Source organism: Leucopleurus acutus, assembly GCF_964270905.1.
Source record: "Leucopleurus acutus genome assembly, chromosome: 11".
Lineage (NCBI taxonomy): Eukaryota > Metazoa > Chordata > Mammalia > Artiodactyla > Delphinidae > Leucopleurus > Leucopleurus acutus.
Genome location: NC_139152.1, coordinates 42,994,108 through 43,016,972, shown reverse-complemented (window position 1 = coordinate 43,016,972; position 22,865 = coordinate 42,994,108). Strand labels below are relative to the sequence as shown.

Below are 22,865 nucleotides of genomic sequence, written 5' to 3'. Positions count from 1 at the left end.
AAAGCTTATATGAGGAGGTACCTGCAGCCATGCTGCCCACAGATGGTCAGCCAGGGGCCAATCTCCCAGGGTCCCCACACCCAAGAGATCAGCCTGCTGCAGTCTCAGATCTCAGAGACCTCCATCATTGTGAAGGTGGACAAAAGCCAGGAGCTGCAGGCGGGCGGCATCGTTTCCCAGATCGAAGCCCAGTACGACAAAATCGCCAGCCGCAGCAAAGCGCAAGCAGAGGCCTGGTACCAGAGCCGGGGGAGGCCCAGGCGGGGCCCGGGGGACCCCAGGCCCACTATCCCCCAGGAAGCGGGTGAGGAGAGACTGAGGGTCATGCCACACCCAGGCCCTGGTGTGGCAAGGAATGCTAACTGGCAAGGAATGCTAATTGGCAATGATGACAAAGAGGACTCTGGGCTTCCGGGCATGGGAGGAGGCTAATGGCATGGGGTGGTTACTAATAGTGGAGCAGAAACCGTGATTCAGGTGGCCCCAGACTTAGGTAATTTAGGGTCTTGCTGGGAGGGCAGTTGGTGTCCCTGAGGGCAATTTGATTTAACAAATATTATCATCTCGGTCTTGCCCACCCTATCTGTGAAAGGCACCATTATTATTCACTCACTCATTCCTTCATTCATTCATTGAGCATCCGTCGTTTGCCAAGCACCGTTCTAGGTGCTGGAGGTCCAGCAGGGAACAGCACAAACAATCCCTGCCTTCGTGTCACTTTCATTCCAGAGGCAGGGGCAGGGGCGGGACAGGCAAGACGAATAAGTACAGTGGATGTATGTTAGATGGACACGTGCTACGGAGAAAATAAATCAGGGTGAAGCGTAGGGAGTGTGGTGCAAATACGGGTTGCAACAGGGTGGCCAGGGAAGGAGGGCCTTACTGGGGTGTGTGGAACCATGAGGATACTAAGAGTCACAGCATCCCCATCCTCAAGGAAATTACAGTCCACGGGAGAGAAACGTGGAACCAGCCAAACTGAGATATGAGGTAGCATGAAGTGACCGCTAAGGTCAAGCTGCAGGCCAAGGGAATAGGATGATGATGCAAGTAACAAATTGTGTCTGGAAAGGCGGAGGCACTGGGGTGTGGTCGGGATCTCGAAGGCCAAGTATGATTTCCACAAGCATGGGGGAAAAGACGTCTGGCTGAGGTGAGGCATGAAAGGAAGCACCATGAAAGAAATGCAGCTGGAGACACAGGGCCAGATCACAGCAGAGCTGCACTGAGGCCTTTGGACTTTTTTCTGAAGGCAATGGGCACCAATCTCCAGGGAGTGTCCCAAGCAATGTTCTACCCTTTTTCTGGAGATCCATGGTGATCAAGGTATCAAACCCTGGCCTGGCGTCAGCTCCCTATGACTCAGTCTGTGACTCACCCACGGCCAGGTTTTGCTCCGGCCGGCCCCTCCTCCAGTTGCTCTCCCGGGCCATTCATCAGTCAGGTGGGCTCAGGAAAAATAACCACAGTTTCCCATCCTCCTAAGTTAGAACCAGAAAGATAACTCTATTATTTAAAAATTGTATTTAGCCGTGAGGATCAGAAATCAATAATAATAATGACAGTTGAAACAAATTTGATTTTTACTTTTTTCTCAAATAATTTGAAAGTAAAGAAGTAGACTGCCCACAGATGACTCTGGGGTTCTATGTTACCATCAGGAACACAGGCTCCTTCTAGCTTTCTATTCTGTCATTCTTAGCATAGTGCTTTAATCCTCATGGTTGCCCCATGTCCCAAGATGGCTGCAATACCACCAATCTCACATGTTCATTCCAAGCAGGCAGAAGAAGAGAGGGCAAAAGGAACATGACAACTGAATCATCTCTGACTTTAAACAGCTTTCCTAGAAGCCCTACCCAGCAATGGCCGTGCACCTCATTGATGAGAAAGCTGAGAAATATTCTCTTATCTGGGCTTCTGTTTGAAGAAGAGGAGAATGGGTATTGATTGGGCAACTACAGGCTTTTTCACAATAACCAAAGAGACTGACTTGTGCTTATCTTGTTTTGCATTTTCTATGCAAAACGCTCCCATCCATTATATGCAGAAAATACAAAGTTGGCTAAATGTTTAATCTATTAATGTAATCTATAACACACTATTCAGAAATCAGATTCAATGTACAAAAGTTTAATAAAAAAGTGTTAAACCAAGATAGGAAATAATATTGCATTTTGTTTTCAATTGTTTTGAAGGAGAATATACAAACATATTCACCCTGGCGGGGGCAGATGTGCTGTGTCCTCAGGCCTTGGTCGGTTAGGTACCCCAGGCTGAGCACAGAATCTCTTTCCAAGGTCCAGAGCAGGGATGGAGAAAAAAAGGAGGGAAATCTCAGGGCAGAGAGAAAAGGACAAGACACAGAATCACTAAACAGAGAGGATGGGAGTTTGGAGCTTAGAGGAGAATTTAATAAGCCTAAAGATTCAGGGCTGGAATATGAGAAAGGAATAAGGAATAGCCCAGAAAAGGACCAGAAATGGATAGGGGATGGGGAACAGAACAAGTATAAGAATCCAAAAGCACCTGACCCAGGAAGTTAGGAGAGGAGACACGGGGGACAGTGGGGAAGGGGGCTGGGAGGGACAACAGTGTGGGTGCCCAGGTTCTGACCTCCCTGTGTGGTAGTATGAGGAGCTGCGGCTGACAGCCGGGACCCACTGTGACAACCTCCACAACTGCAAGAACGAGATTCTGGAAATAAACAAGCTGATTCAGTGGTTGCAGCAAGACATTGAGAATGTCAAAGCCCAGATGAGGCCATCACAGGGTAACCCGCCATCTGGTCTTGGTCGCGATGGGGGGGTCCATCCTCCCTGGGGGCCCAGTTGAGGAGGGAATAAACTTGCGCTGTTTGCCACGAGAGGGAGCGAGCCCTTTCTACAGAAGAGCTGACCCACAGCAGGATGAGCAGGCTCAGGAAACAGTGAGGCCCCCAACAGAGGCTAGGCAACCTACTGCATCAAGATGGAATAGCAAGGATTCTTCACTAGATGGGAGTATAGAAAAGATGTTCTCCAAGGCCCCTTCCAACCAAAGACTCTAATTCTATGATCCTGAAATTCAAGGTGACCCCACAGAGTTCATAAACTCAGACTCACTCTCTTCTCCTAGGCTAGTGAAGACCAAGCAGACACTTAAAATCTATTAGTCACAAAGAAATTGTTTGGCTTATCTAGAGGAAACTCACAGATCTCCTTGAGGTGTTCTAGACAAGAGAACTGGTCCCCATCCCCCAGAGGAACCAGATGTCGCAATCCTAGGATGAAACCCACAGCAGATTTGAATCTGACACATAACCATGACTGTAGGAAAAACTCACTCTTCCTCCTGTGTCCCTCCCTTACCCTCCCACTATCACATTCACAGCACCTTCTGATACCAGATATGGGGGAAGGGTGTTTCCATACTAACCAGTTCTGCAACACCAGCTGGGTGTTCTACAACTTAACGCACTTCTGACACTACCTACCTGGAGATAGCATCAGATCCCACAGGTTAGGGACTGCCCCCCAAGTCCCACAAGGCTGCCCCCAGTTCAGATGCTAATCACAAGTCCAGGTTGTGTTTCTGACCAGTCGGCTATATATTGGAGGTCTCCATGACCCCCCTCCTCAGGTTCGATTAATTTGCTGGAGTTGCTCACAGAACTCAGGAAAATAGATTCCTTTACAACTACTGCTTTATTATAAAAGCATATGATAAGGGATAGGGATGAACACGCAGGTGGAAGAGGTGGATAAGGCAAGGTATGTGGGAGGGGCGTGGAGCTTCCATGCCCTCTCCAGGCGTGCCATTCTCTCCACACCTCTGCCTGGTCACCAGCCTGGAGGCTCTCTGAATCCTCTACTGTTGGGATTTTATGGAGGCTTCCTCTCCTAGGCATGATCAATTATTACCTCCGTTCCCAGCCTCTCTCCCCTCTCGGGAGATTTGCAGGGTGGGCTGAAAATTCCCAGCTTCTAATCATGGCTTGGTCTTTCTGGTGACCAGCCCCCATCCAGGAGCCTACCTAGAGTCACCTTAATTAAACAAAAGACATTGCCAATACCCAGGAAATTCTAAGGGGTTTAGGGACTCTGTGTCAGAAACCAGGGTCAAAGACCAAACGTTAGAACAAAGGATGATCTTAGTGTGCTTATCACTTAGGAAATTACAAGGTTTGGGGGCGTTCTGTCCAGAAACTGGTGGAAGAGACCAATATATATTGTTTCTAATTGCCTCACAACGACCGTGTTCTCTGTTCTCCAGGGCGCCCCGTAATGCCTTTCTGTGCCCTCTCCTCCCAGCGCTGCAAACTGGAGGGTGCGCCATGCCCGAGGCGGAGCAGCAGGGGGAGGCGGCCCTCAACGACGCCAAGTGCAAGCTGGCTGGGCTGGAGGAGGCCCTGCAGAAGGCCAAGCAGGACATGGCCTGCCTGCTCAAGGAGTTCCAGGAGGTGATGAACTCCAAGCTGGGCCTGGACATCGAGATCGCCACCTACAGGCACCTGCTGGAGGGCGAGGAGCACATGTCAGTCAAGGATGGGCACCAGGTATGTCTGTTCTCCTGCCCTCTGCCTGCTGTTGCTGCCATTGCCCATCCCACAGTCGTGGAAAATCTAAAATAGCACGCAGACCACAGGCCTTCCTCGCTGACAGGGTCCATGGAGCAGGCAGAAGCGGTGGGGTGCCGCGTGCCTCTTGGCCTCATTCTCTGATGCAGTTCCCTTGCGTCTCCTTTGCCTCCCACCCCCAGGCTGCATGAAGGTGTTGGGCCCGTGAATATCTGTGAGTAGATGAGCCCTCCCCAGCGGTTCTGGGGTCTTGGGAGCTGATCGACCCATAATAGACCACACTGGCCCCTGCCCAAACCTCAGCGTGCTTCGCCCACCCCAAAGGAAGAGTTCTGTTTGCCTGGAGCTCCTGGAAGATGGAAAGGCTCTCCCTCAGAGCTACCCAAGTCTATGGGAGTGAGAATCAGGGGCAGACATGCAGCGTGGTCCCAGTGCTTCAGGGCCCAGAAGCTGCAAGGAACCATATAGACAAGGGGATGCTTTTCTGGAGAAAGAGGATTTGAAGCAGGCTCAGACAAATAGAAACAGAGAGAGTGACGCAGAAGATAGGGCTCCGGGGCAAGAGGAGAGACACGTGGGGAACTGCTAAGCACTTTATGTGGCCAGAGTGAGAGACATGGAAGTTGGTAGCTGGGATGGGAATGTCCTTAGAAGGGAGCTGCAGCAGGTGGGGGCCTGGCCTGGCCGAGATGTTTCAGGGCAGGGCCCTGAGTATCCTTTCCTGTTCCCGCAGCTGTGAACAGCTCCAAAGGCACATCCTCTACGAGCCAAGTGTGGTCAGCACACCCGTGTACTGTCCAGGGGACACCAGCGTCCTCAAGAGCAGCGGGGGCTGCAGCATCATGGGTACGGTGAAATCTACATCCCCTGTGAGCCCCGGGGGCTACTGAGCTGTGGAAGCAGGTGGAGCTTCGGCATGAAGCTAGGGGCTGGGGGTGGCTCCTCCTGCCACAAGTGTTAGTACAGCCCCAGAGGCTAGAAGCCCAGGGGCCAGGGCACCAGCCCCCAGCCTGGATGTTGTCCCCCTGCCACCAGGGTTGAAGAAAAGGCTGTTCCAAAATCCCACCTTCCTATACTGATCGAAGTTTTCCCTTGGGTTTTCTCCGTGAGCCGCCCGTCAGGTATCTTCAAGAGTCACCTTTCACTTAGCTGCGTGCAGACCCTGCGCTGGGTCCTGGGGTGGGGGTGGGATGCAAAGAACGAAAATGCATCCGCCGTATATCTGGACCACTGACAGTCAGGCTCTAGTGCGGCCAAGAGAATGGCAATGGCCCCCAAACACTTCTCTTCCCCATGAGAAGGCCAAATGGGCACATCACAGCTCTGCTTTGTGGATCGTCCCATGGAACTTTCCCCACAAAGCCAGCCTCCCCCAACCCCGGGACATTCCCCTCCTCTCTTACCTCGGTCTGTCATGCGCCTAAAAAGTGAACTCCTTTTAACACCCACCTAATCCACGCACTATTACAAATATCAAAATACCCCCAAATCCCATTCCAAATTCCCAAGCCAAGTGCCAGGATTTCAGCTTCGCTCGGGACCTGTCCATGCTCCTCTCAGTTAGCACACAGAATCAAGAGGTGGTCTTTGGGCAGTAGATTCACCTGCTCAGGTGTGTTGAACTGGCGCTATAAAAATACATTTTTTCTGAGCTCACAGTGGCAGCTGACGGCTAAGAAATGCCTAGCATAAAGGCAAGGGGACATGGAGTGTTTACTGAACAAAGGGACAATGGAATCAGCCCCACCCCTACCCTCTGCACGTAGCCAGCCCTGCCCTGCTCCCTCTCCTTTGAGTTCCTCTTGCTTTGGGTCAGATATGAATGTGCTCTCCTGGCTGCAGTGATACGGGGCTGCCTCAGCACACTCGGAGGCCCTGACTCAGTGGCTGCGAGGGGAGGGGAGGGGCTGAGCTGACCCCACCTCCCCAGAGCACAACCCCTACTCCCGAATTGTGCTGCATCTGCAGAAGCCCTGCCCACCCAGGGATCCACGTCTCTGCCGTGAGCCTCTGGGCTTGTCTATTGCCAATCAACTGACTGTTCCCAGGCTACGGGAATCAGGAGTATTGGCCCTGCTCTGTGGAGGGCAATGAGGCTGAAGGGGAACTGATGGGCAGCTTTGGGGAACTGGGGGCTGGTGCGGAGTGCGGGGTTGGGAGTGGAAAGAGAGGTTATTATACAAAAGGGAAAACTACATATGAATGATTGGCAAGTGGCCTGTGGAGTGAGTGTGGAGCCATACAAATTCCACTTAAAACCTGCACATCACACCCCAATAGTTTGCAAGTCACCTGCCACGTTAAAAACCACAGCCCTATTCCCCACAGACCTCCTCACCACATGGTCCCCTGCATATGTCCTAGAGAAAGTCTGTCATGTCTGTACTCGGCAGCCTCAAAGCCTGGGCTCTGCCTCCCCAGCCAGGTCCCCAGGCAGGGCAGGTGCAGACCTGGGGAAAGCAGGGAAGATAGGCAGCAGACTGGCTAGGGCGGGGCACCCCCTAGCCTCCTCTCCCTCTCGGGAGCCCCAAGACCTGGAAATGAGACTTGGTGGCAGCGGTTCCACCCTCTGCCTGACCCTGATACCCTCCCTGTTGCCTCACTGATCCCCTGTAACAATCCCCCCACTACAGATGCCCTCTTGTGGCTCCCCTCTCCTGAGCGCTGGGGTGTATCTCCTCTTCCCCCACAGCCCCGCGTAGGGCATCTCTTCTGTGCCAAGCCCTGCCTTAGAAGCTGGTGATACAGAGGTGACTACAACATGCTCGGAAACCTAGAGTGACTCTCAGCCTCACAGAGGAGTCATGAGCAGTGACAGCCAGAGAGAATGGAAGCGACGAGGAGAAGCAACTTGTGATTATGCCAGGCAAGGAGATCAGAGAGAAGCTCACAGAGAAGATTACAAGGACAGGGTCTGAACGGACAAGGGTTACTGACTTATGGGCAGCATATTAAAAAGAACCCACCCACTTGCTTTTTCATTCACTCAATATATTATTTATCAAGCACCTGTTATGGGTCAGACCACCCAGGGGCTGGTGTCTCTGTGGTGAACAAGACAGCCCCAGTCAGGGCTGACCTACCAGGAGGGACAGTAGACACAGTTCCTAGAGCCCATGGTAGGGACCATAAACTGGTGCAGCCACTTTGGAAAACAGTCCAGCAGTTCTTCAAAATGTTAAACACAGAGTTACCATGTGACCCAGCAATTCCACTCCTAGGTAGATACCCAAGAGAAATGAAAACATGTCCACACAAAAACTCGTACGTGAATGTTCATAGCATCACCATTCACAAGAGCCAAGAGGTGGAAACAACCAAAATGTCCATCAGTGGATGAATGGATAATCAAAATTTGGTCTCTCCATACAATGAAATATTATTTGACCATAAAAAGGAGTGAAGTACTAATACGTGCTCCAACACGGATGAACCTTGAAAACATGAGGGAGATAAAAGAAGCCAGACACAGAGACCACATATTCTGATTCCATTCATATGAAATTCCAGATTAAGGCAATCTACAGGGACAGAAAGCAGATCTGTGGCTGCCTGGTGGGCCGGAGGGAAGAGGAGATGGGGTGGCGGGGACAGCCAAAGGTTTCTTTTGAGGCGATGAGAACATTCTAAAAGGGACTGGGGTGACGGTTGCGCTTATCTGGGAATATACTAAAACCACTGAATTGTAATTTTCAATGAGCGAATTATATGATATGTGAATTATATCTTAATAAAGCTGTTTTTAAAAAATGGGGCCCTGGCCCCAATCCATGCCCCTGGGGCTTACAGCCTCCCTGAGGGTACAGACCTGGAACAGGAAATTACAGATGTCGGCTTGTTGTGAAGGAGGACGTAACTGAGGGTCCTACCCTGGTCACGGGCCTCGGAAAGATCCCCAGAGGAGGGGGCAGGCAAGCTGGATCCCAAAGGCCAGCAGGACTGAGGGGAAGCAAGGAAGCCCAGCAGGGGCTCCAGGCTGAGGGATCAGCAGCCGTGAACCAGAGTGTGCGGCGTCAGACGGGTGAGGGCTGGTGGCTTTAGGGATGCACATCCACACCCAGGGAAGGAGGGGATGGGACAACGGGGGCCTCATGGCCTCCATTCCCACTTGAAGCCCTGTCACTCTGGATCTGGCCCTAGAGCCAGCTGAGCTCCTTGCTGATTAAGCACTCAAAGCTCTGAAAACTACAGGAATGCTCGGCCTGCAGTCAGCAGAAACAGAGATGACAACAGGCCACCCACCTCTGTCCCAAAGATGACTACCCAAGGCCCAGGAGGCACCCCAGTGGAGTAAAGGAGGAGGAGGAGAGAAGATTCCCCCATCCTCACAATGAGGTGGGCTTGAGCCTGGCGACCATCCCTTTGGGAATTCCCATCCTAGAGTGGCCCAGGCCCCAGGGGAAGGGAGACTTGTCTGGAACCGTCCACTAGGCAGACTCATCCCAGTAGTGAGGGCACCCCAGCTAGTCCTGGACATGAGCTACAGGCCCCGGCGCATCCCCCTCAGTGCTGTGCAGCCACGCCCCCATTCTCCCCCTCTCTCCAGGGAGGAGGTGACTCTAGGCAGGCAGGACAAAAGTGCCTCCCGATGGTTCCCTGGGCGGTTCACCTCCAGTACCTGGGCAAACATCTGAGTTTCTCCCAGGACCCACCCTGCACCTATAGGGAGGATCAGGCCCCACCCTGCCCTCGGAAGGAAGGGAGAGCTGACTGCTGGAAGCCAGAGCCTCCCTGCATTCCACCCGGCCTCTGGAATCCAAATCCCAGCCCTTCCCAGAGCGCCCCCATGAGGACAGGTGGGGAACAGCCCAAAGAGGCCTGGGGCAGGTGGGAGGACCCTGAATGAAGCCCCTTGTTTTTGTGTCTGTCTCCCCCGAATGTCTCCCATTTCTTGTCCCTCTTCTCTCTAGGAGAGCCTTCCTTGCCCCACTGTGCCCTCCCTCAGATGCCCTCTGCCCTTCCCCTGGGTCCCCCAGGATCCCTTGCTCATCCGAGTCCCATCAGCGGCCCCAGGTGGACCCACTACCGCCTCTCTCCCCTTGGGGCTTGGATTGGGGGAAATGGCTGCAGAAATGGAACTGGGGGCAGAGAAGGGGAACTTAGGATCACTGAGTCTGGCAAAAGGAAGAGGGCTGCACCCAGCAAGCATCCCAGCACCTAATCTTGATGTCGGCTCACATCACACCCAATAAAGGTTTGTTGAAGCAAACCGACCTGCACGCCTGCGAGCAGGTCACCTGTCACATTTCACCCTGACAGGTGATAACTGTGTGGGCAAGTGAAGAATTTGGGCTGAACCTGAAAAAAGTCATTCTGCCTGAAAGGGTGGGGACGGGCTCAAGCAAGAGGGGTGCTTTGACTCTCCTCGGAGGTGTTAGGATTCTATTCTAGCATCACTAGTCTGACAGGGCAGAGGGCTCTCTCCTCATCGCCCCCCTCCTTCTGCTGGGGGACCCCTGAGCTTCCCTTCCCACCAGGGCAGGTCTCAGCGTGAATACCTCCCAGTGAGTGCCTCTCTCCTGTGCAAACTTGTCCCTAGGCAAAACGGAAACATCTGAAGAAGGTGGCTTTAGCAAAGCCTTCTCACCATCTGGATTTCCCTGTCACCCTCCTCCCCTCCCACAGGCATGCGCGCACACACACACAATCGCGCACACACACACAGTGCAGCCACTGTGCACCCAGGGTTCACAGGCTCTGCTCAGCCAATCAGGATGGCCCCTTCCCCTCCCATCCCCTCCTCCCTGCCAAGCCCTCATCAGCAGTTCCCCCTCCGCCCCAGGCAGTTAGCATCGAGATGAGCCAGCAATCTGTCTACACTAGCTCAGCCAGCAGATCTCAGGATTACATCCAGACCAACTCTCAACAGGAAGCAGAAACTGTCAGAGCAGCAAAAGCCCCAGCCCGGAGTTTCCAGGACAACTCCCCTCTCCCCACCTGCTGAGGACTGTGTTTTGCATTGTCTGATGAAATAATGCCTCAGAAGTATAAACTGCTGATGGCAACAGCCCATCTCAGAAAAGGGGTTATGCGTGACTGGTCTCAATTACTGCCACCCCGCCTGGGCTGTTAAGGTTGAAGGAAGCTGCTGAACCACACGACAGCCCCGGGAATGGCTGGTGGGGTAATGATGCCACAGCCACTGGAGTGGGAAGCAGGTGGGGTGCTGGACGGGAACAGAAATGACGGTTTACCAGTGAAAGGAGGATTGTGCAAAAGAGAGGGGAAGGGGGCAGAGAGAAAAAGAGGGGGACGGAGGGGGGGAAAGAAATGGATGACAATAACCGCACCAGGCTCCACACAGCATACACCCCAAACATTTTCACATGTAACCCGCACATACTGTGCAGTAGGTATAATTCCATTTTACAGATGAAGAACCTGAGGCTTAGAGAGGTTAAACAATTTCCCCAGGTCATTTGTATACCATGGAGGGCGAATGCTGCACAGTGATAATAAAAGGCAAGCAGACTTTTAGTTGGGTGTATTGTTGTTTTTAAGTTCTCTACAGACACGCACCTCTGACCGCCTGCATCCAGGGTGTGCCACTACCGTGCCCTTCCCATGCCACTGCCCAAGGTCACACTGCTGACTGATGGCAAAATTGGGATTGAATCCAGTTCCATTTGACTCCAAGGGCTGTGTCAAGTCTTCTGTTCCCGGCCTGGCACACTCACTGGTGTCCTCTATGCCATCCCTCCTGCTCCCCTCCCCTTTTCTCCTCCACAGGGGTCCCCCATCCCCTTCCCAGTCACCTGGATCCCCTTGCCTGGCCTCAGTGGAGGGGGATGCCCTTTCCTCCAAGCAGCCAGGCTTACACCCCAAGAGGCTGGAGCTGGAGGGCAAACTGAGCTCTTGGATTTCTGCCCCATCCTCCTCAGGGTCATTCCTGTCCATTTTGGAGACTAGAGTCTCCTCTTCCTGAAATACTTACAAAGCCAAATGCCCAAATTCCTCTTCTTTCACCCCCTGTCCTTTCTCCCTTTTTCCTCCTGCTTTTAATCTTTGCGGTGTCTTCATTCATTCAACAAAACTATATAGCATGCCTCCCACATGTCCCCGCTATCCTAAGCAGGAGACACAGAGGAGGAAAAAAACACACAACAGTGCCTGCCTCCTGGAGCTTATATTCCAGCCTAGGAAGACAGGTGATAAACAGGTAAATCCATGCAGGAAAGGACCTCAGACTGTAAGCACTGCTAAGGAGAAGAGGAAGTGGGGAGGGGGAATAGAGAGTACACAGGGGAGGGGGCTTTAAGGAGGGGGCGACCCATGAGCAAAGAACTGGAAGAGTTGAGGGACCCGGCCATGTAGCCATTTGCAGGAAAAGAGTTCCCAGCAGAAAAACAACAACAACAGCAAATGGGAAGGCCTCTGAGTAGGAGTTTTCCTGCCTGTCTGATGGTCACACAGGAGGCCAGGGTGGCTGGAGCAGGGTGAGCAGTAGGACGGATAGAGGGAAGTGAGGTCAGTGAAAGAGGAGAGCAGACTACGTAGAGTCCCGTATGGCATTTACTCTGAGTGGGATGGGAAACCACCAGAGGCATATGAGCTTAGAAATGGCATGATCTGACATGTTTTTAAAGGACCCTTCTGACTATGGTGTTAAGGAAAGTCAGAGGGGGCAAAGGAGGAAGCAGGGTGACTAGCTGGAAGGAGACTTCAATAGACCCTGTGAGGAGTGATGGGCTTGGACCAATATGGTAGCAGTGGGGTGATGAGAAGTAGTAGGAGTCCAGGTATATTTTGCAGGTAGGACTTGCCAATGGATTGAATGTGCGATATGGAAAAAGCTGAGGAATAAAGGATGACTCCCAGATATTTGGCCTGAGCCACTACAGGGATAGTGAGCCTGGCAAGTGGAACATATTTCATAGGAACAATCAATCGGGAGAACAGCTTTGGATAGATGAAGGCTGAGATACTAATCGATATCCAAGTAGAGATGTGGGGGCTTCCCTGGTGGCGCAGTGGTTGAGAGTCCCCCTGCCGATGCAGGGGACGCGGGTTCGTGCCCCGGTCCGGGAGGATCCCACATGCCGTGGAGCGGCTGGGCCCGTGAGCCATGGCCGCTGAGCCTGCGCATCCAGAGTCTGTGCTCCGCAAAGGGAGAGGCCACAACAGTGAGAGGCCCGCGCACCATAAATATATGTGTGTGTGTGTGTGTGTGTGTGTGTGTGTGTATCCATACATGTGGGGCACAGAAGAGATGCCTGGGATAGAGATACACCTTGGCAGTCATCAGTGGAAAGATGGTATTTAAGTCATGAGGCTGTATGCTGTCATGAAGGGAACAAGTATAGATAAAGACATGAACAGGAACAAGGGCTGAGCCCAATGATGCTGTGGTGTGTGGAGGTCGGGGATATGAGGATAAACTGGTTGAGAAAACTGAAAAGAAGCAGTCAGTAATATGTACAGAAAATCAGGAGAATGTGGTGTCTGGAAACCAAAAGAAGAAATTGTTTTAAGGAAAAGGGAATGATCAACTATGTCAAATCCTGCTAAGTTAAATGAGAGCTGGGAATGGACCAGTGATTTTAGCAACCTGGAGGTCACTTGCAACCTTCACAAGAAGTATTGTGTTATTATTATTTTTCTGCTTCTCCCTTTAGACATACACCTGATAGCTGGGTCTGTATAAAACAGTAGTAAACTAGGAACAGAGGAAAACTTCCTCAACTTGACAAAAAATATATATATCTACAAAAAAACTACAGCTAACATTGTACTTAATGGTAAGAAACTTGAAGATTTCCCACCAAAAATCAGGAATAAGGCAAAGATGCCCCCTCTCACCACTGCTTTTCAACATCAAACTGGAAGTCCTAGCTAATGCAGTAAGACAAGAAAAAGAAATCAAAGATATAGAGATTGGGAAGGAAGAAAATAGTGAAGACCTGAGATGGTTAGCTCCAGAGAAAAGCACATATCCCCTTCCAAGTAGAATCCCAAGTGAGCACAAGTTCCCCCAGGCACAGACGAGTAGGACAAATCATGTCACTCTCTAGAATAGAAAAGGCAAACATCTGTCTCTGGGTCCTGAAATACTTGCGATATTGATTAACGATGATAATGATAGCCAGTGACTTAGAACTTTTCATTTCCTACCCAGATGCTTATTGCTTGGTTTCTCTCCCTCCTAACCAGAGGTTCATCAATAATGCAAGGAACCCGCATAGGCAGGACTATAGATCAGCCCTAATGTGTATTCTGGGGGCTCAAAATCATGTGGTTAACTTTCCACACAGATACACGGCCAAATCATACAACATTTTGGCCTCAAACTATGCCACAAAAGTATTGGTTGGTAGAAGTCCTCAAGATTAATCTCCCCCCAACACCAGGAGGATAGAGACCATCTTTTTATCTCTGTACCCTCGGCACCAAGCACATTACCTGAGAGAGAGTAACTGGTAATTGTCAAATGAATAAATGAACGTATGAATGAATGGATCTCCTTTGAGTGTCTCAGATCAGACATGTATCTACACTACCCCAAATGAGCTTTAGTGACGATTCAATTTTTATGTAAACAGTCAAATCAGATCATAAAGGTTAGATAAAACACTGCAAAATGTTTTTGGACTGTTTAATCCATCTCCAGGAATGCAACCAACTGTATTCTCACCATATCATTTCTTACTTAGAGCTATGAAAAGCCTGCCTGTCTTCTGCACACCCCCATCTATTGAGGGGGTTATCTGTATAGCTGCATCCCTTGCAGCCTCTTGCTGGAGCAGTTACCATCCTGACTTTCTGGTGGTTAGCCACACTTACTGTGGAAAGTCTATTGGATTTATGACCAAAGCAAATTAAGGTCCCCATAATGGCAACAGTGGTGGACTTGTGGAAAAAGTAGGACCATAACGTTTACGTGTTTATATGTTTTTAATGTTTATAGGTTTGATGTTATGGCCCTGATTCTGAGGAAAATAGGTGTGTCTGAGATTAGCTCATTGTGAAGGAGGTTACAGGCTGGAAGATTTTCTGCTAACTACCCAAGCTCATAAATGCTTCCAAAGGGCTTTTTCCATTTTTAGGGGGCCAATCCTCAGATCCCCACACAAATAAAAGTGCTTAGAGGGCTCCACCGGCCTCAGAGGGCCTCCCAGCTCCAGCTGCCCCTGCTCTGCAGTCGCTGCTTCCCTCTCACCCAGGACACCGTCACATCTTGCCGCTCCGACACAGTCAGCTCTGGTCGCCGTGTGGGCAGCTTCAGCTCTTGCTCAGCAATGCCCCCCCAGAACCTGAACTACTTCCGGGCCAGCTCTGTCTCCTGCAGGAGTGGACCCCGCTTCCAGGGTCTTAGCAGCTTCGGCAGTCGGAGTGTCATCAGGTTTGGATCGTGCTCACCCCGGATAGTAGCTGTGTGCCCTCGGCCCATCCGCTACGGAGTTGGCCTTGGTTCTGGCAGTGGGATGGCCTTTGGCTTTGGTGATGGGAGTGGTGCTGGTCTGGGGTTTGGAGCTGGCAGTGGCCTCGGCTATGGCTTCGGCGGCCCTGGTTTTGGCTACCAAGTTGGAGGAGCTGGAGGGCCAGCAGCCCCGTCCATCACAGCAGTGACTGTTAACCAGAGCCTGCTGACCCACCTCAGCCTGGAGATTGACCCTAATGCCCAGAGGGTGAAGAGGGATGAGAAGGAGCAAATTGAGACCCTCAACAACAAATTTGCCTCCTTCATCGACAAGGTACTTAGGACAGCTCAACCTCTGGGTCTGGGACGATGCGAGCTAAATGCACTGAGATGTTCTTTCCCTTAAGAAGAACGGGTCCAGACCTAGGGCGTCGACCTTGAGCCCAGATCCTTCAGGCACCAGCCAAAGGCATGGCAGTATGATTTCTGGGTCACTCTGCTGCGGAGCCAGGACGAGCCCGAGGGAGCACTGCATAGAGGGATAGATTAAGACAGTGGTGGTGTCTTCTGGGGGAAGGAGGAACATCCAGCCAAATCTGAAGGCATCTGAACAAACTAAGACCTACCACCTAGTCGCTTAGAAATGTCTCCCAAACAGGCTAGAAACACTAGCACCTCCACCAGCTGTTGGCTGGTACAGGTTTAAGAGGTTTTATCCTTCGAGATCCTCATGCTCTCTTTCAAGTTTCCATGGTTTCTGAGGCTGAGTGGCCACACCTATTCAGGCTTAAAGAAATGGAGAATGGAGTTGAGTAATTTTTGTACAAAGCAAAGAATTCACACCCCTCCCCCACCTGGGTTATCCAGATTCAGCTGAGTCACCTAGATTGCGGGAAACAGTAGGGAATGACCACTGGTGGTCACTGGTCTTCAGGCTGATGAGAGGAACAGAGAGGTGGAACTGACACAGCCCCAAACCCCAGACCGTGTCTCCATGAAGTGGGGATGCTCTATTGTGTCTGAGATTGGAAACTCACCTCTGTGAGCTTCATTTCACTCCAAAATGAGGGGTTGGAGCAAATGGCCTCTATGTTCCCCTCCAGCTCTATAAGTCTCAGCTGATGGAATTTCTGAGGTGATGGGTATGAATTATGACCTGAGAATTCCCACCTCCTAATACTACATCCCAGCCCAATGTACTTTACTCTGCTCCTCATTCCCTGCTAGGGATGGCTAAAATCAGTTTTCAGATATAGGCAAACCCCAGCTCAGGTAGAATCGATCTCCAACTTCCCAGTGAACCAGCCCTCACCTTTCTCAGAGGGTTGAAAGGGAAATGGTTGAAGAGCTTTGGTTCCAAAGCTTCTGTTTGTAGATAAGCCTGGTTGAGCATGAGGAGGGGTCGCAGACCTGCTCTGCAGATTCTACTGAGTTAGAGGAGGAGCTAAATTCAACAGAGGGGGGAACGATGTCAGCACAGGTTTAAGTCACCTCTGGCCATCTGAGCAACGTTGACATACAGGTGACTATATCAAGCACTTCAATAGCCATGGCTTTGCCCCTGTGGATTTAGGTGCGGTTCCTGGAACAGCAGAATAAGCTCCTAGAGACCAAGTGGAACTTCCTCCAAGAGCAGAAATATGCCAGGAGCAACCTGGAGCCCCTCTTCGAGAACTACATCACCAACCTGCAGAGAGAGCTGGACGTAGTGAACAGCGAACGGGCCCGGCTGGAGGCTGAGAGGAACAATGTGCAGGATGTCCCTGAGGGTTTCAAGAAGAAGTGAGTGGCTGCTGGACTGCACTGACCTAGGATGGGCACGGGCTGGTCCCCAGAGCAGCGGCCAAGCTTGGATGAGATCTGCCGGAAGGATCAGGGTTGAATGCTGGTTTCAATTCCCAGCCTGAAGACAGGGGTGGGGATGTGATATGTATGGGAGGAGGAGGCCCTCCATGGGTCCTGAGGAGAAAGGAGACTTGGAATTGGGCACGGTTGTCCCTAATCCTGCCTGTGAGCATGGGTGAGTTGACCCCAGGAAAAGAAACTCTCTGATTTTGAGAACAGTGCCTAAGTCCAGCCACAAATAAGGTCCTACTTCCTCTAAGTGCAATGACCCTAAGGCTTTTCCAGCAGAGGAGCACAGCAAACGTCCAGATTTTCAGACCCCACATCCAATTTGAGAAAGTAAAAGGGATTTGGAGAAACCAAGGGCTGTGGACTCATGAAAGGTCTTAAAGATGGGACAGAGTGGATGAAAACATGCAGATGGCAACGGGGAGCCAGGCTCCTGGACGGAGCAGAGAGGTCACAAGAGGTGGTAACTGGGGAGCTGGGAGTAATCGGCTCTCAGTTCAGAGTGAGAACTCACCCTCTTCATCCTTATCATCCACATATGAAGGGGAGGTGGAACTCCTGGCCAACGCTGAGAATGAGTCTGTGGCTCTGAAGAGGGTAAGGAGAGCAACAGGCCCAGGAAACTTCTCCTCCAGACAGACAAATGTTCTCGCAACTCCAGGACACTGCCCGGACAGCCCTGTGAACACTCGCACACAGTGGACCCCCTAAGGCCACAACCGCTTCCCTTCGAAGTTCTGATTTGGCCTCCAGTGACTTAGGATTGGGTCTTCATGAGAGCAGAGGTCTGAAGGGACGACATTTGAAGAGTCTTGGATTATCCAGACTCTTCTTGCCTCTAAATAAGCATCAGAAAATGTCCAGCATCCCTGGGGGTTTCATGCTATATAAGGGAGAAGAACAAGAGTCACTAAGCTGTATTTCCACCCAATGACTTTCCCATCTGTCCCACTTGGCCTGGCCCTGTGGGAACTGGCCAGGTCTTCCCACCCACCTCCAGAGCCTGCCAAGGTGGGGAGGTTAAACAGTGCGCAAGTAATGAGCATTTTATCCTTCTCTCTTTGATATAGGATGTGGATACAGCTTTCTCAAATAAGTCTGATCTAGAGGCCAACGTGGATACCTTAACTCAGGATATCAACTTCCTGAAAACCCTACACATGGCGGTAAGGGGTCATCCCCTCTGAGCTATCCAAGGAGCTCAATGTGTGGTCTGGACTCCCTGGGGGATTCACTGGACTAGTGTATTTTCTAACCTTTGGTATCATACCTCTTTCCTCCCATCAAATCTATATCCTCTATATGTTGATGTATGTACAAGCGGAGAAGGTAAGGGGAGCAGGCTTCTCGGCAGCCTGACTCAGGTCTGTGAATCAGCTCCTTGGATCCATGAGCCAACTTCTGTTGACCAATCTAAAGACTGGGGTCTAGGAATGTCACTTCCTATCTACTGATGAGAAGACCCTGGAAAACTGATTTTCTAGGAGATGTAAGAAAAATTGTGTTACCTAATTAGTCAAATGAACTAGCGATCTTTTGCTTCTGTTTGGTCTGGAACGATCCCAATCAGAGCTAAATGGCTGGCTCTGAGTGGAAAGGCTGAAGAAAGCTCTCTCTGGGGCCCTCACCTTGCAGGCCAGTTCCCAGCCCTCCCCCAGCCCCACCCCTGGTTCTATTAAGGACTTGGGATATAGGAATTCCTAGACCACCATGTTCTAAAATATGGTCAGCTCTCAGTGATCCAGACTGGCACAGCCACTGTGTGGACAAACCAAAGAAAGTTTAAGCTTTAGCATGTCTCGCTCCTCTCCGCCAAGTCCTTAGGCTCCCATGGTTTTAATAGTCACCTAAGAAGTTAAGATGTTAAAGGAATGTCTCCTAGTGTATAACAAGGGTTTAAAGTCAAACTGAAACGGTTCTGGGCCACCTCTTTTTCTTTGCTTTTGGTTTGGATGATCTGCCCCATTGCTGTGCTCTGAACAAACAAGCAATGCTCTCTCCCCCGACTCCGCATCCTGGGGACCCTGTGGCAGAGCCCCGGGCACTGACGGGACTCTGAACCCATCTGTCTCGCTGATCCTACAACACAGGAAATCCAGTTGCTGCAGTCACACATCTCTGAGACCTCAGTCATCGTGAAGATAGACAACAGCCGGGACCTGAACTTTGATGGGATCATCGCCGATATCAAGGCCCAGTATGAAGAGACTGCCAGGCGCGGTCGGGCTGATGCAGAGGCCTGGTACCAGACCAAGGTGGGCAGGAGGGCACTGGGGAAAGGGTGTAGGCAGCCCTGGGGTCAGACTCATGGATGACAAAGTGGGCTGTGATCTTGACCCAATCTTCAAGCCCTCGGAATACCCCTTTCTCCCCCACCCGCCAGTATGAGGAGATGCGGGTGACAGCTGGCCAACACTGTGACAACCTGCGTAACACTCGGGATGAGATCAATGAGCTGACCCGCCTGATCCAGAGGCTGAAGGCAGAGATCGAGCACGCCAAGGCTCAGGTGGGCGAAAGAAAGGAGAGAAAGCCCCACAGGGAGGACAGGCAGGGCCCCAAGCTTTGGGGAGCCCAAGTCTGAAGATGTGGGGGAGGCCACCAGGACCCAGAAACAGAGGAATAAAAGAATTAGTCCAGGAAGACTTCCTGGGGGAGGAAAATGTGGAACCAGGGAAAGAGTCTCCCACGCAGAAGGAAAGACCTGGGGCTGACTTAGAGGGGCAGGTGAGGCAGAAAGAATGGCTTTACTCTCTGGACCCCATTGGTCTTAGAGCAGCAGAAATCAGTAAGTGCAAAATCAGTGAGGATAGAAATGGAAGATAAGCAATGTTCTGCTCCCTGGTGACATCAAACTACAGGATGACAATCCCTGGGAAAGCATCCTCCACGGGCTCCATCCCTGGCTTAGCACCATGCCGTGTGCCCACTCACAGGGGGCAGAGTTTCTAGTCTGACCTGAGGATCCCCTAGTCCCTGCCAAAGCCCACCTGCAAACTGCCCTCCCCCCAGCACTGCAAGCTGGAGGCCGCTGTGGCCAAGGCAGAGCAGTGGGGCGAGGCAGCCCTCAGCGACGCCAAGTGCAAGCTGGCGGAGCTGGAGGCTGTCCTGCAGCAGGCCAAGCAGGACATGGCACGGCAGCTGAAAGAGTACCAGGAGGAGATGAATGTCAAGCTGGCCCTGGACATCGAGGTCGCCACCTATAAGCGCCTGCTGGAAGGTGAGGAGAGCCACTAAGCGCTCTCAGTGCAGCAGGTGGGAGTGGGGTCAGACTTCCGGCTTCTAGAAAGACTAAGCGGGGGAGGGAACTATGTGAAGTATTGCTGAAATGGGCACCCTCTAGGGGTAACTATTTTTTCTGCAAACCTTAGGCGGGTTGCCCTTGGCAGGGGTTTAGAAGATGGCTCTAGATCTGTGTCCCTCAGTGCAAGCCTGTAGACGGGCTGCACCAGAATCACAGGGAGTTCTGCTCGATTGGTTAGCTTGTTTTAAAATAAGAAAGAAAGAAAAGAAGAAGACATTCCCTCAGATATTTTGATTCAATAGTTTTGGGGCAGGGATTAGGAACGTGTCATTTTTCAAAGCTCCCTGATGCTTGTGCAGCCGAGGGCGAGAACCACTGGTCCACTGAGCCCTCTGGTAGCACCTACGTTTTCAGGGAATGACACCTTGGGAACTCGTTTCTTTCTCTCTCCAGGATCTATGAAGGTGTTGGACCAGTAGACATATGTAGGAACCTTCAGTCTTTTCCTCTTCACACACTTCTCTCCTGGGGCCCTTCAAATGTCGTTTAAACTCAAGCCCACATTGGGGTCAGGAGCCCATGCCAGACTGGCCATGACAGCCAGGGGAGCAGGGACCATCTGGCCCCTAAACAGAGAGCATCCCTTTAGCTGAGGTCTGAGACACCCCCAGAGCCTTCCTCCCCGGAGCTAGGCAATCACAAAGGTTTGCAGGGCCTGGTAGGTGGGAGAGGGTTCCAGAAGAGAGTCAGCCTTTTTGCTTTGGGTGGTCTTGTCCTTCAAGGGCAAAGACCAGAGGAGGAATGGAAAGGTCTACGCCAGGGAGTTCCCTCCCCTCCTGATGGCAGGGGATGGCAAGGCTAAACGCAAGTCCCCTTGCTACTGCTGCGGCTACAGCCACCAAACAAAGCGCTCAGGACCTGTGCTAGGCTCTGCAGGGTAGGGACACAAAGAAGGTGAGACCCAGCCCCTCCTCTCCAGAATTATAATCTTCTTGAGATGGGTCCTATCCACCGTCAAGCTAATCCTCAAAACCCCGGGGGGAGGAATAGGCATGCGCAACCCCCTTTTACTCGATCAGAGAAGATACAGGACTTGCCAGAAATCACAAAGGTAGTCAGTGGCACGGCCAGAATTCAAACCCAGATTTCGGATCCAAAAGCGCAAATATACACAGCTGTGTATGCTAAACCGGGTGGGTCACAGATGGCAGGAAGGATTCTGGTGAGAGGAGAAGGAAGATAGGGAGGCCGTCCACCCTGGGGGCTGGTCTAAGCAACGTTTAATCAGATTAGGGTCCTGGGTCATGGAGGTGTGCCCAGTGAAGACCAGAAGGCTAGAGAGCAGAGCCATCAGTGGGTCAGGAGGAACGAAGGACTACTTTATTTTTTATTTATTTATTTTTTTTAATGGTACGCGGGCCTCTCACTGCTGTGGCCTCTCCCACTGCGGAGCACAGGCTCCGGACGCGCAGGTCCAGCGGCCACGGCTCACGGGCCCAGCCGCTCCACGGCATGTGGGATCTTCCCGGACGGGGGCACGAACCCGTGTCCCCTGCATCGGCAGGCGGACTCTCAACCACTGCGCCACCAGGGGAGCCCAGGACTACCTTTTTGATGGGCAATGTGGGGACCGCCAAGGAGCATGATATCATTGGAAGAGAGAAGCCCTGTGGCTTCATGGAAGCTACTGACGCAGCTGCTGGGTAATCCAGATCGCTACCCGCCTCACTCAACCCAACCTGACTTTGGCCGTATATAAATGGTGGTGGACTTATGGCTATAGGCCAACACCTGGGGAACTGGCTGAATTCTTCCATTTTAGTCCGAATGTTTGACTTCAGTGGAGTCACAGCCTTTGAGACACCCAGACAAGGGAAGGGAAAAGTGGGTACTGACTATGTAGACAGTAGGAACTACTCGGACCCAGGCCACTTCCCCTGATGCCACCGCCCGTCCCTCCCCCCACCCCCAGTGGGAGGGGGAGGATGAGGCAGCCTCACTGAGGGTTTCATCCTCCCACAGCGGTGAGCAGTTCCCGGGGCGGCCCGGTGTGCGGGCCCGAGCCTCTGGTCACCACCTGCAGCCTCTCCGGCGGCGGGGTCACCATCTCGGGCCGCAGCAGCAACCGGTCCAGCGGCTTCTGCAGCTCGAACGTGGGCGGGGCCCAGGTCGTGGGCGGGGCCCAGGTCGTGGGCGGTGGGGACCCGCTGAGCGCGGGCTTCCAGGGAGGGGAGCTCCGTGCTTGTGGGCGAGACCTGCGCCCCCAGCGTCCCCTGCCCGCTGCCCACCGAGGGCGGCTTCAGCAGCCGTGGTTCCAGCGTCCACTTCGTGTCCACCACCACCTCGAGCCGAGCGCCGGCCAGCCACCAACCAGGAAGAACCATCTCCACGGCTTCTGCTTCTGTCCTCAAAGTGCCCGGACTCTGGGCCGAGGGCGCTCTAGGTACCCATCCTGCCAAGAAGCCGAGGGCTGCTCTGCCTGGCCTGTGTCCTCTGGGGGGATTTTTTTTCACCACCTAAACGCTCCATCCACAGCCCCAGCAGACTGGCCTCTCCCTGACTCCCAATTTCCTTCCTTTGGGTCACTCCTCACCACCCAGCCCAAAGACCTCAAGAAATGCAGATTCAATACAATTACAAAAATCAGCATGTTGGTCCTAGCTTTGGATTAACTTAGAGAATGGAGAGCTGGCTGTCCACACAGCAGGTGTCCTCAGCCACCGTCCTCTGCTTCCCTCCCCTTCCTTTCCCTGGCAGGAGAAGGTCCTTTCCTTCTCTTCCTGACCCAGAAGGATCCAGCGTTTTTGGTGGGCCAAGCGATCCCTGAGTCCCCAGAGATGGTTCTTCTCTGA

General features: G+C 52.1%; 2 protein-coding genes across 2 annotated transcripts in view; both read left to right on the top strand.

The window, feature by feature from the left end:
* The window catches only part of LOC309968927 (uncharacterized protein), a gene marked incomplete at both ends in the record, with an annotated part of 35,469 nt that extends 30,021 nt beyond the window's left edge, over positions 1-5,448 (top strand). Inside the window, 5 exon segments of the mRNA XM_082850442.1 lie at positions 70-304; positions 1,389-1,444; positions 2,632-2,773; positions 4,293-4,515; positions 5,292-5,448. Coding sequence (XP_082706568.1) covers positions 70-304; positions 1,389-1,444; positions 2,632-2,773; positions 4,293-4,515; positions 5,292-5,448 — 813 coding nt within the window.
* Positions 5,449-14,387: 8,939 nt separating this feature from the next.
* On the top strand, positions 14,388-22,865 carry KRT84 (keratin 84; the record flags this gene model as incomplete). Its single annotated transcript, XM_082850441.1, is given in 12 exon segments — positions 14,388-14,416; positions 14,697-15,249; positions 16,489-16,697; positions 17,306-17,366; positions 17,840-17,935; positions 18,860-19,024; positions 19,153-19,278; positions 19,782-20,002; positions 20,467-20,498; positions 22,036-22,232; positions 22,234-22,456; positions 22,771-22,865. Coding segments are annotated over 12 exon segments (2,007 nt in total).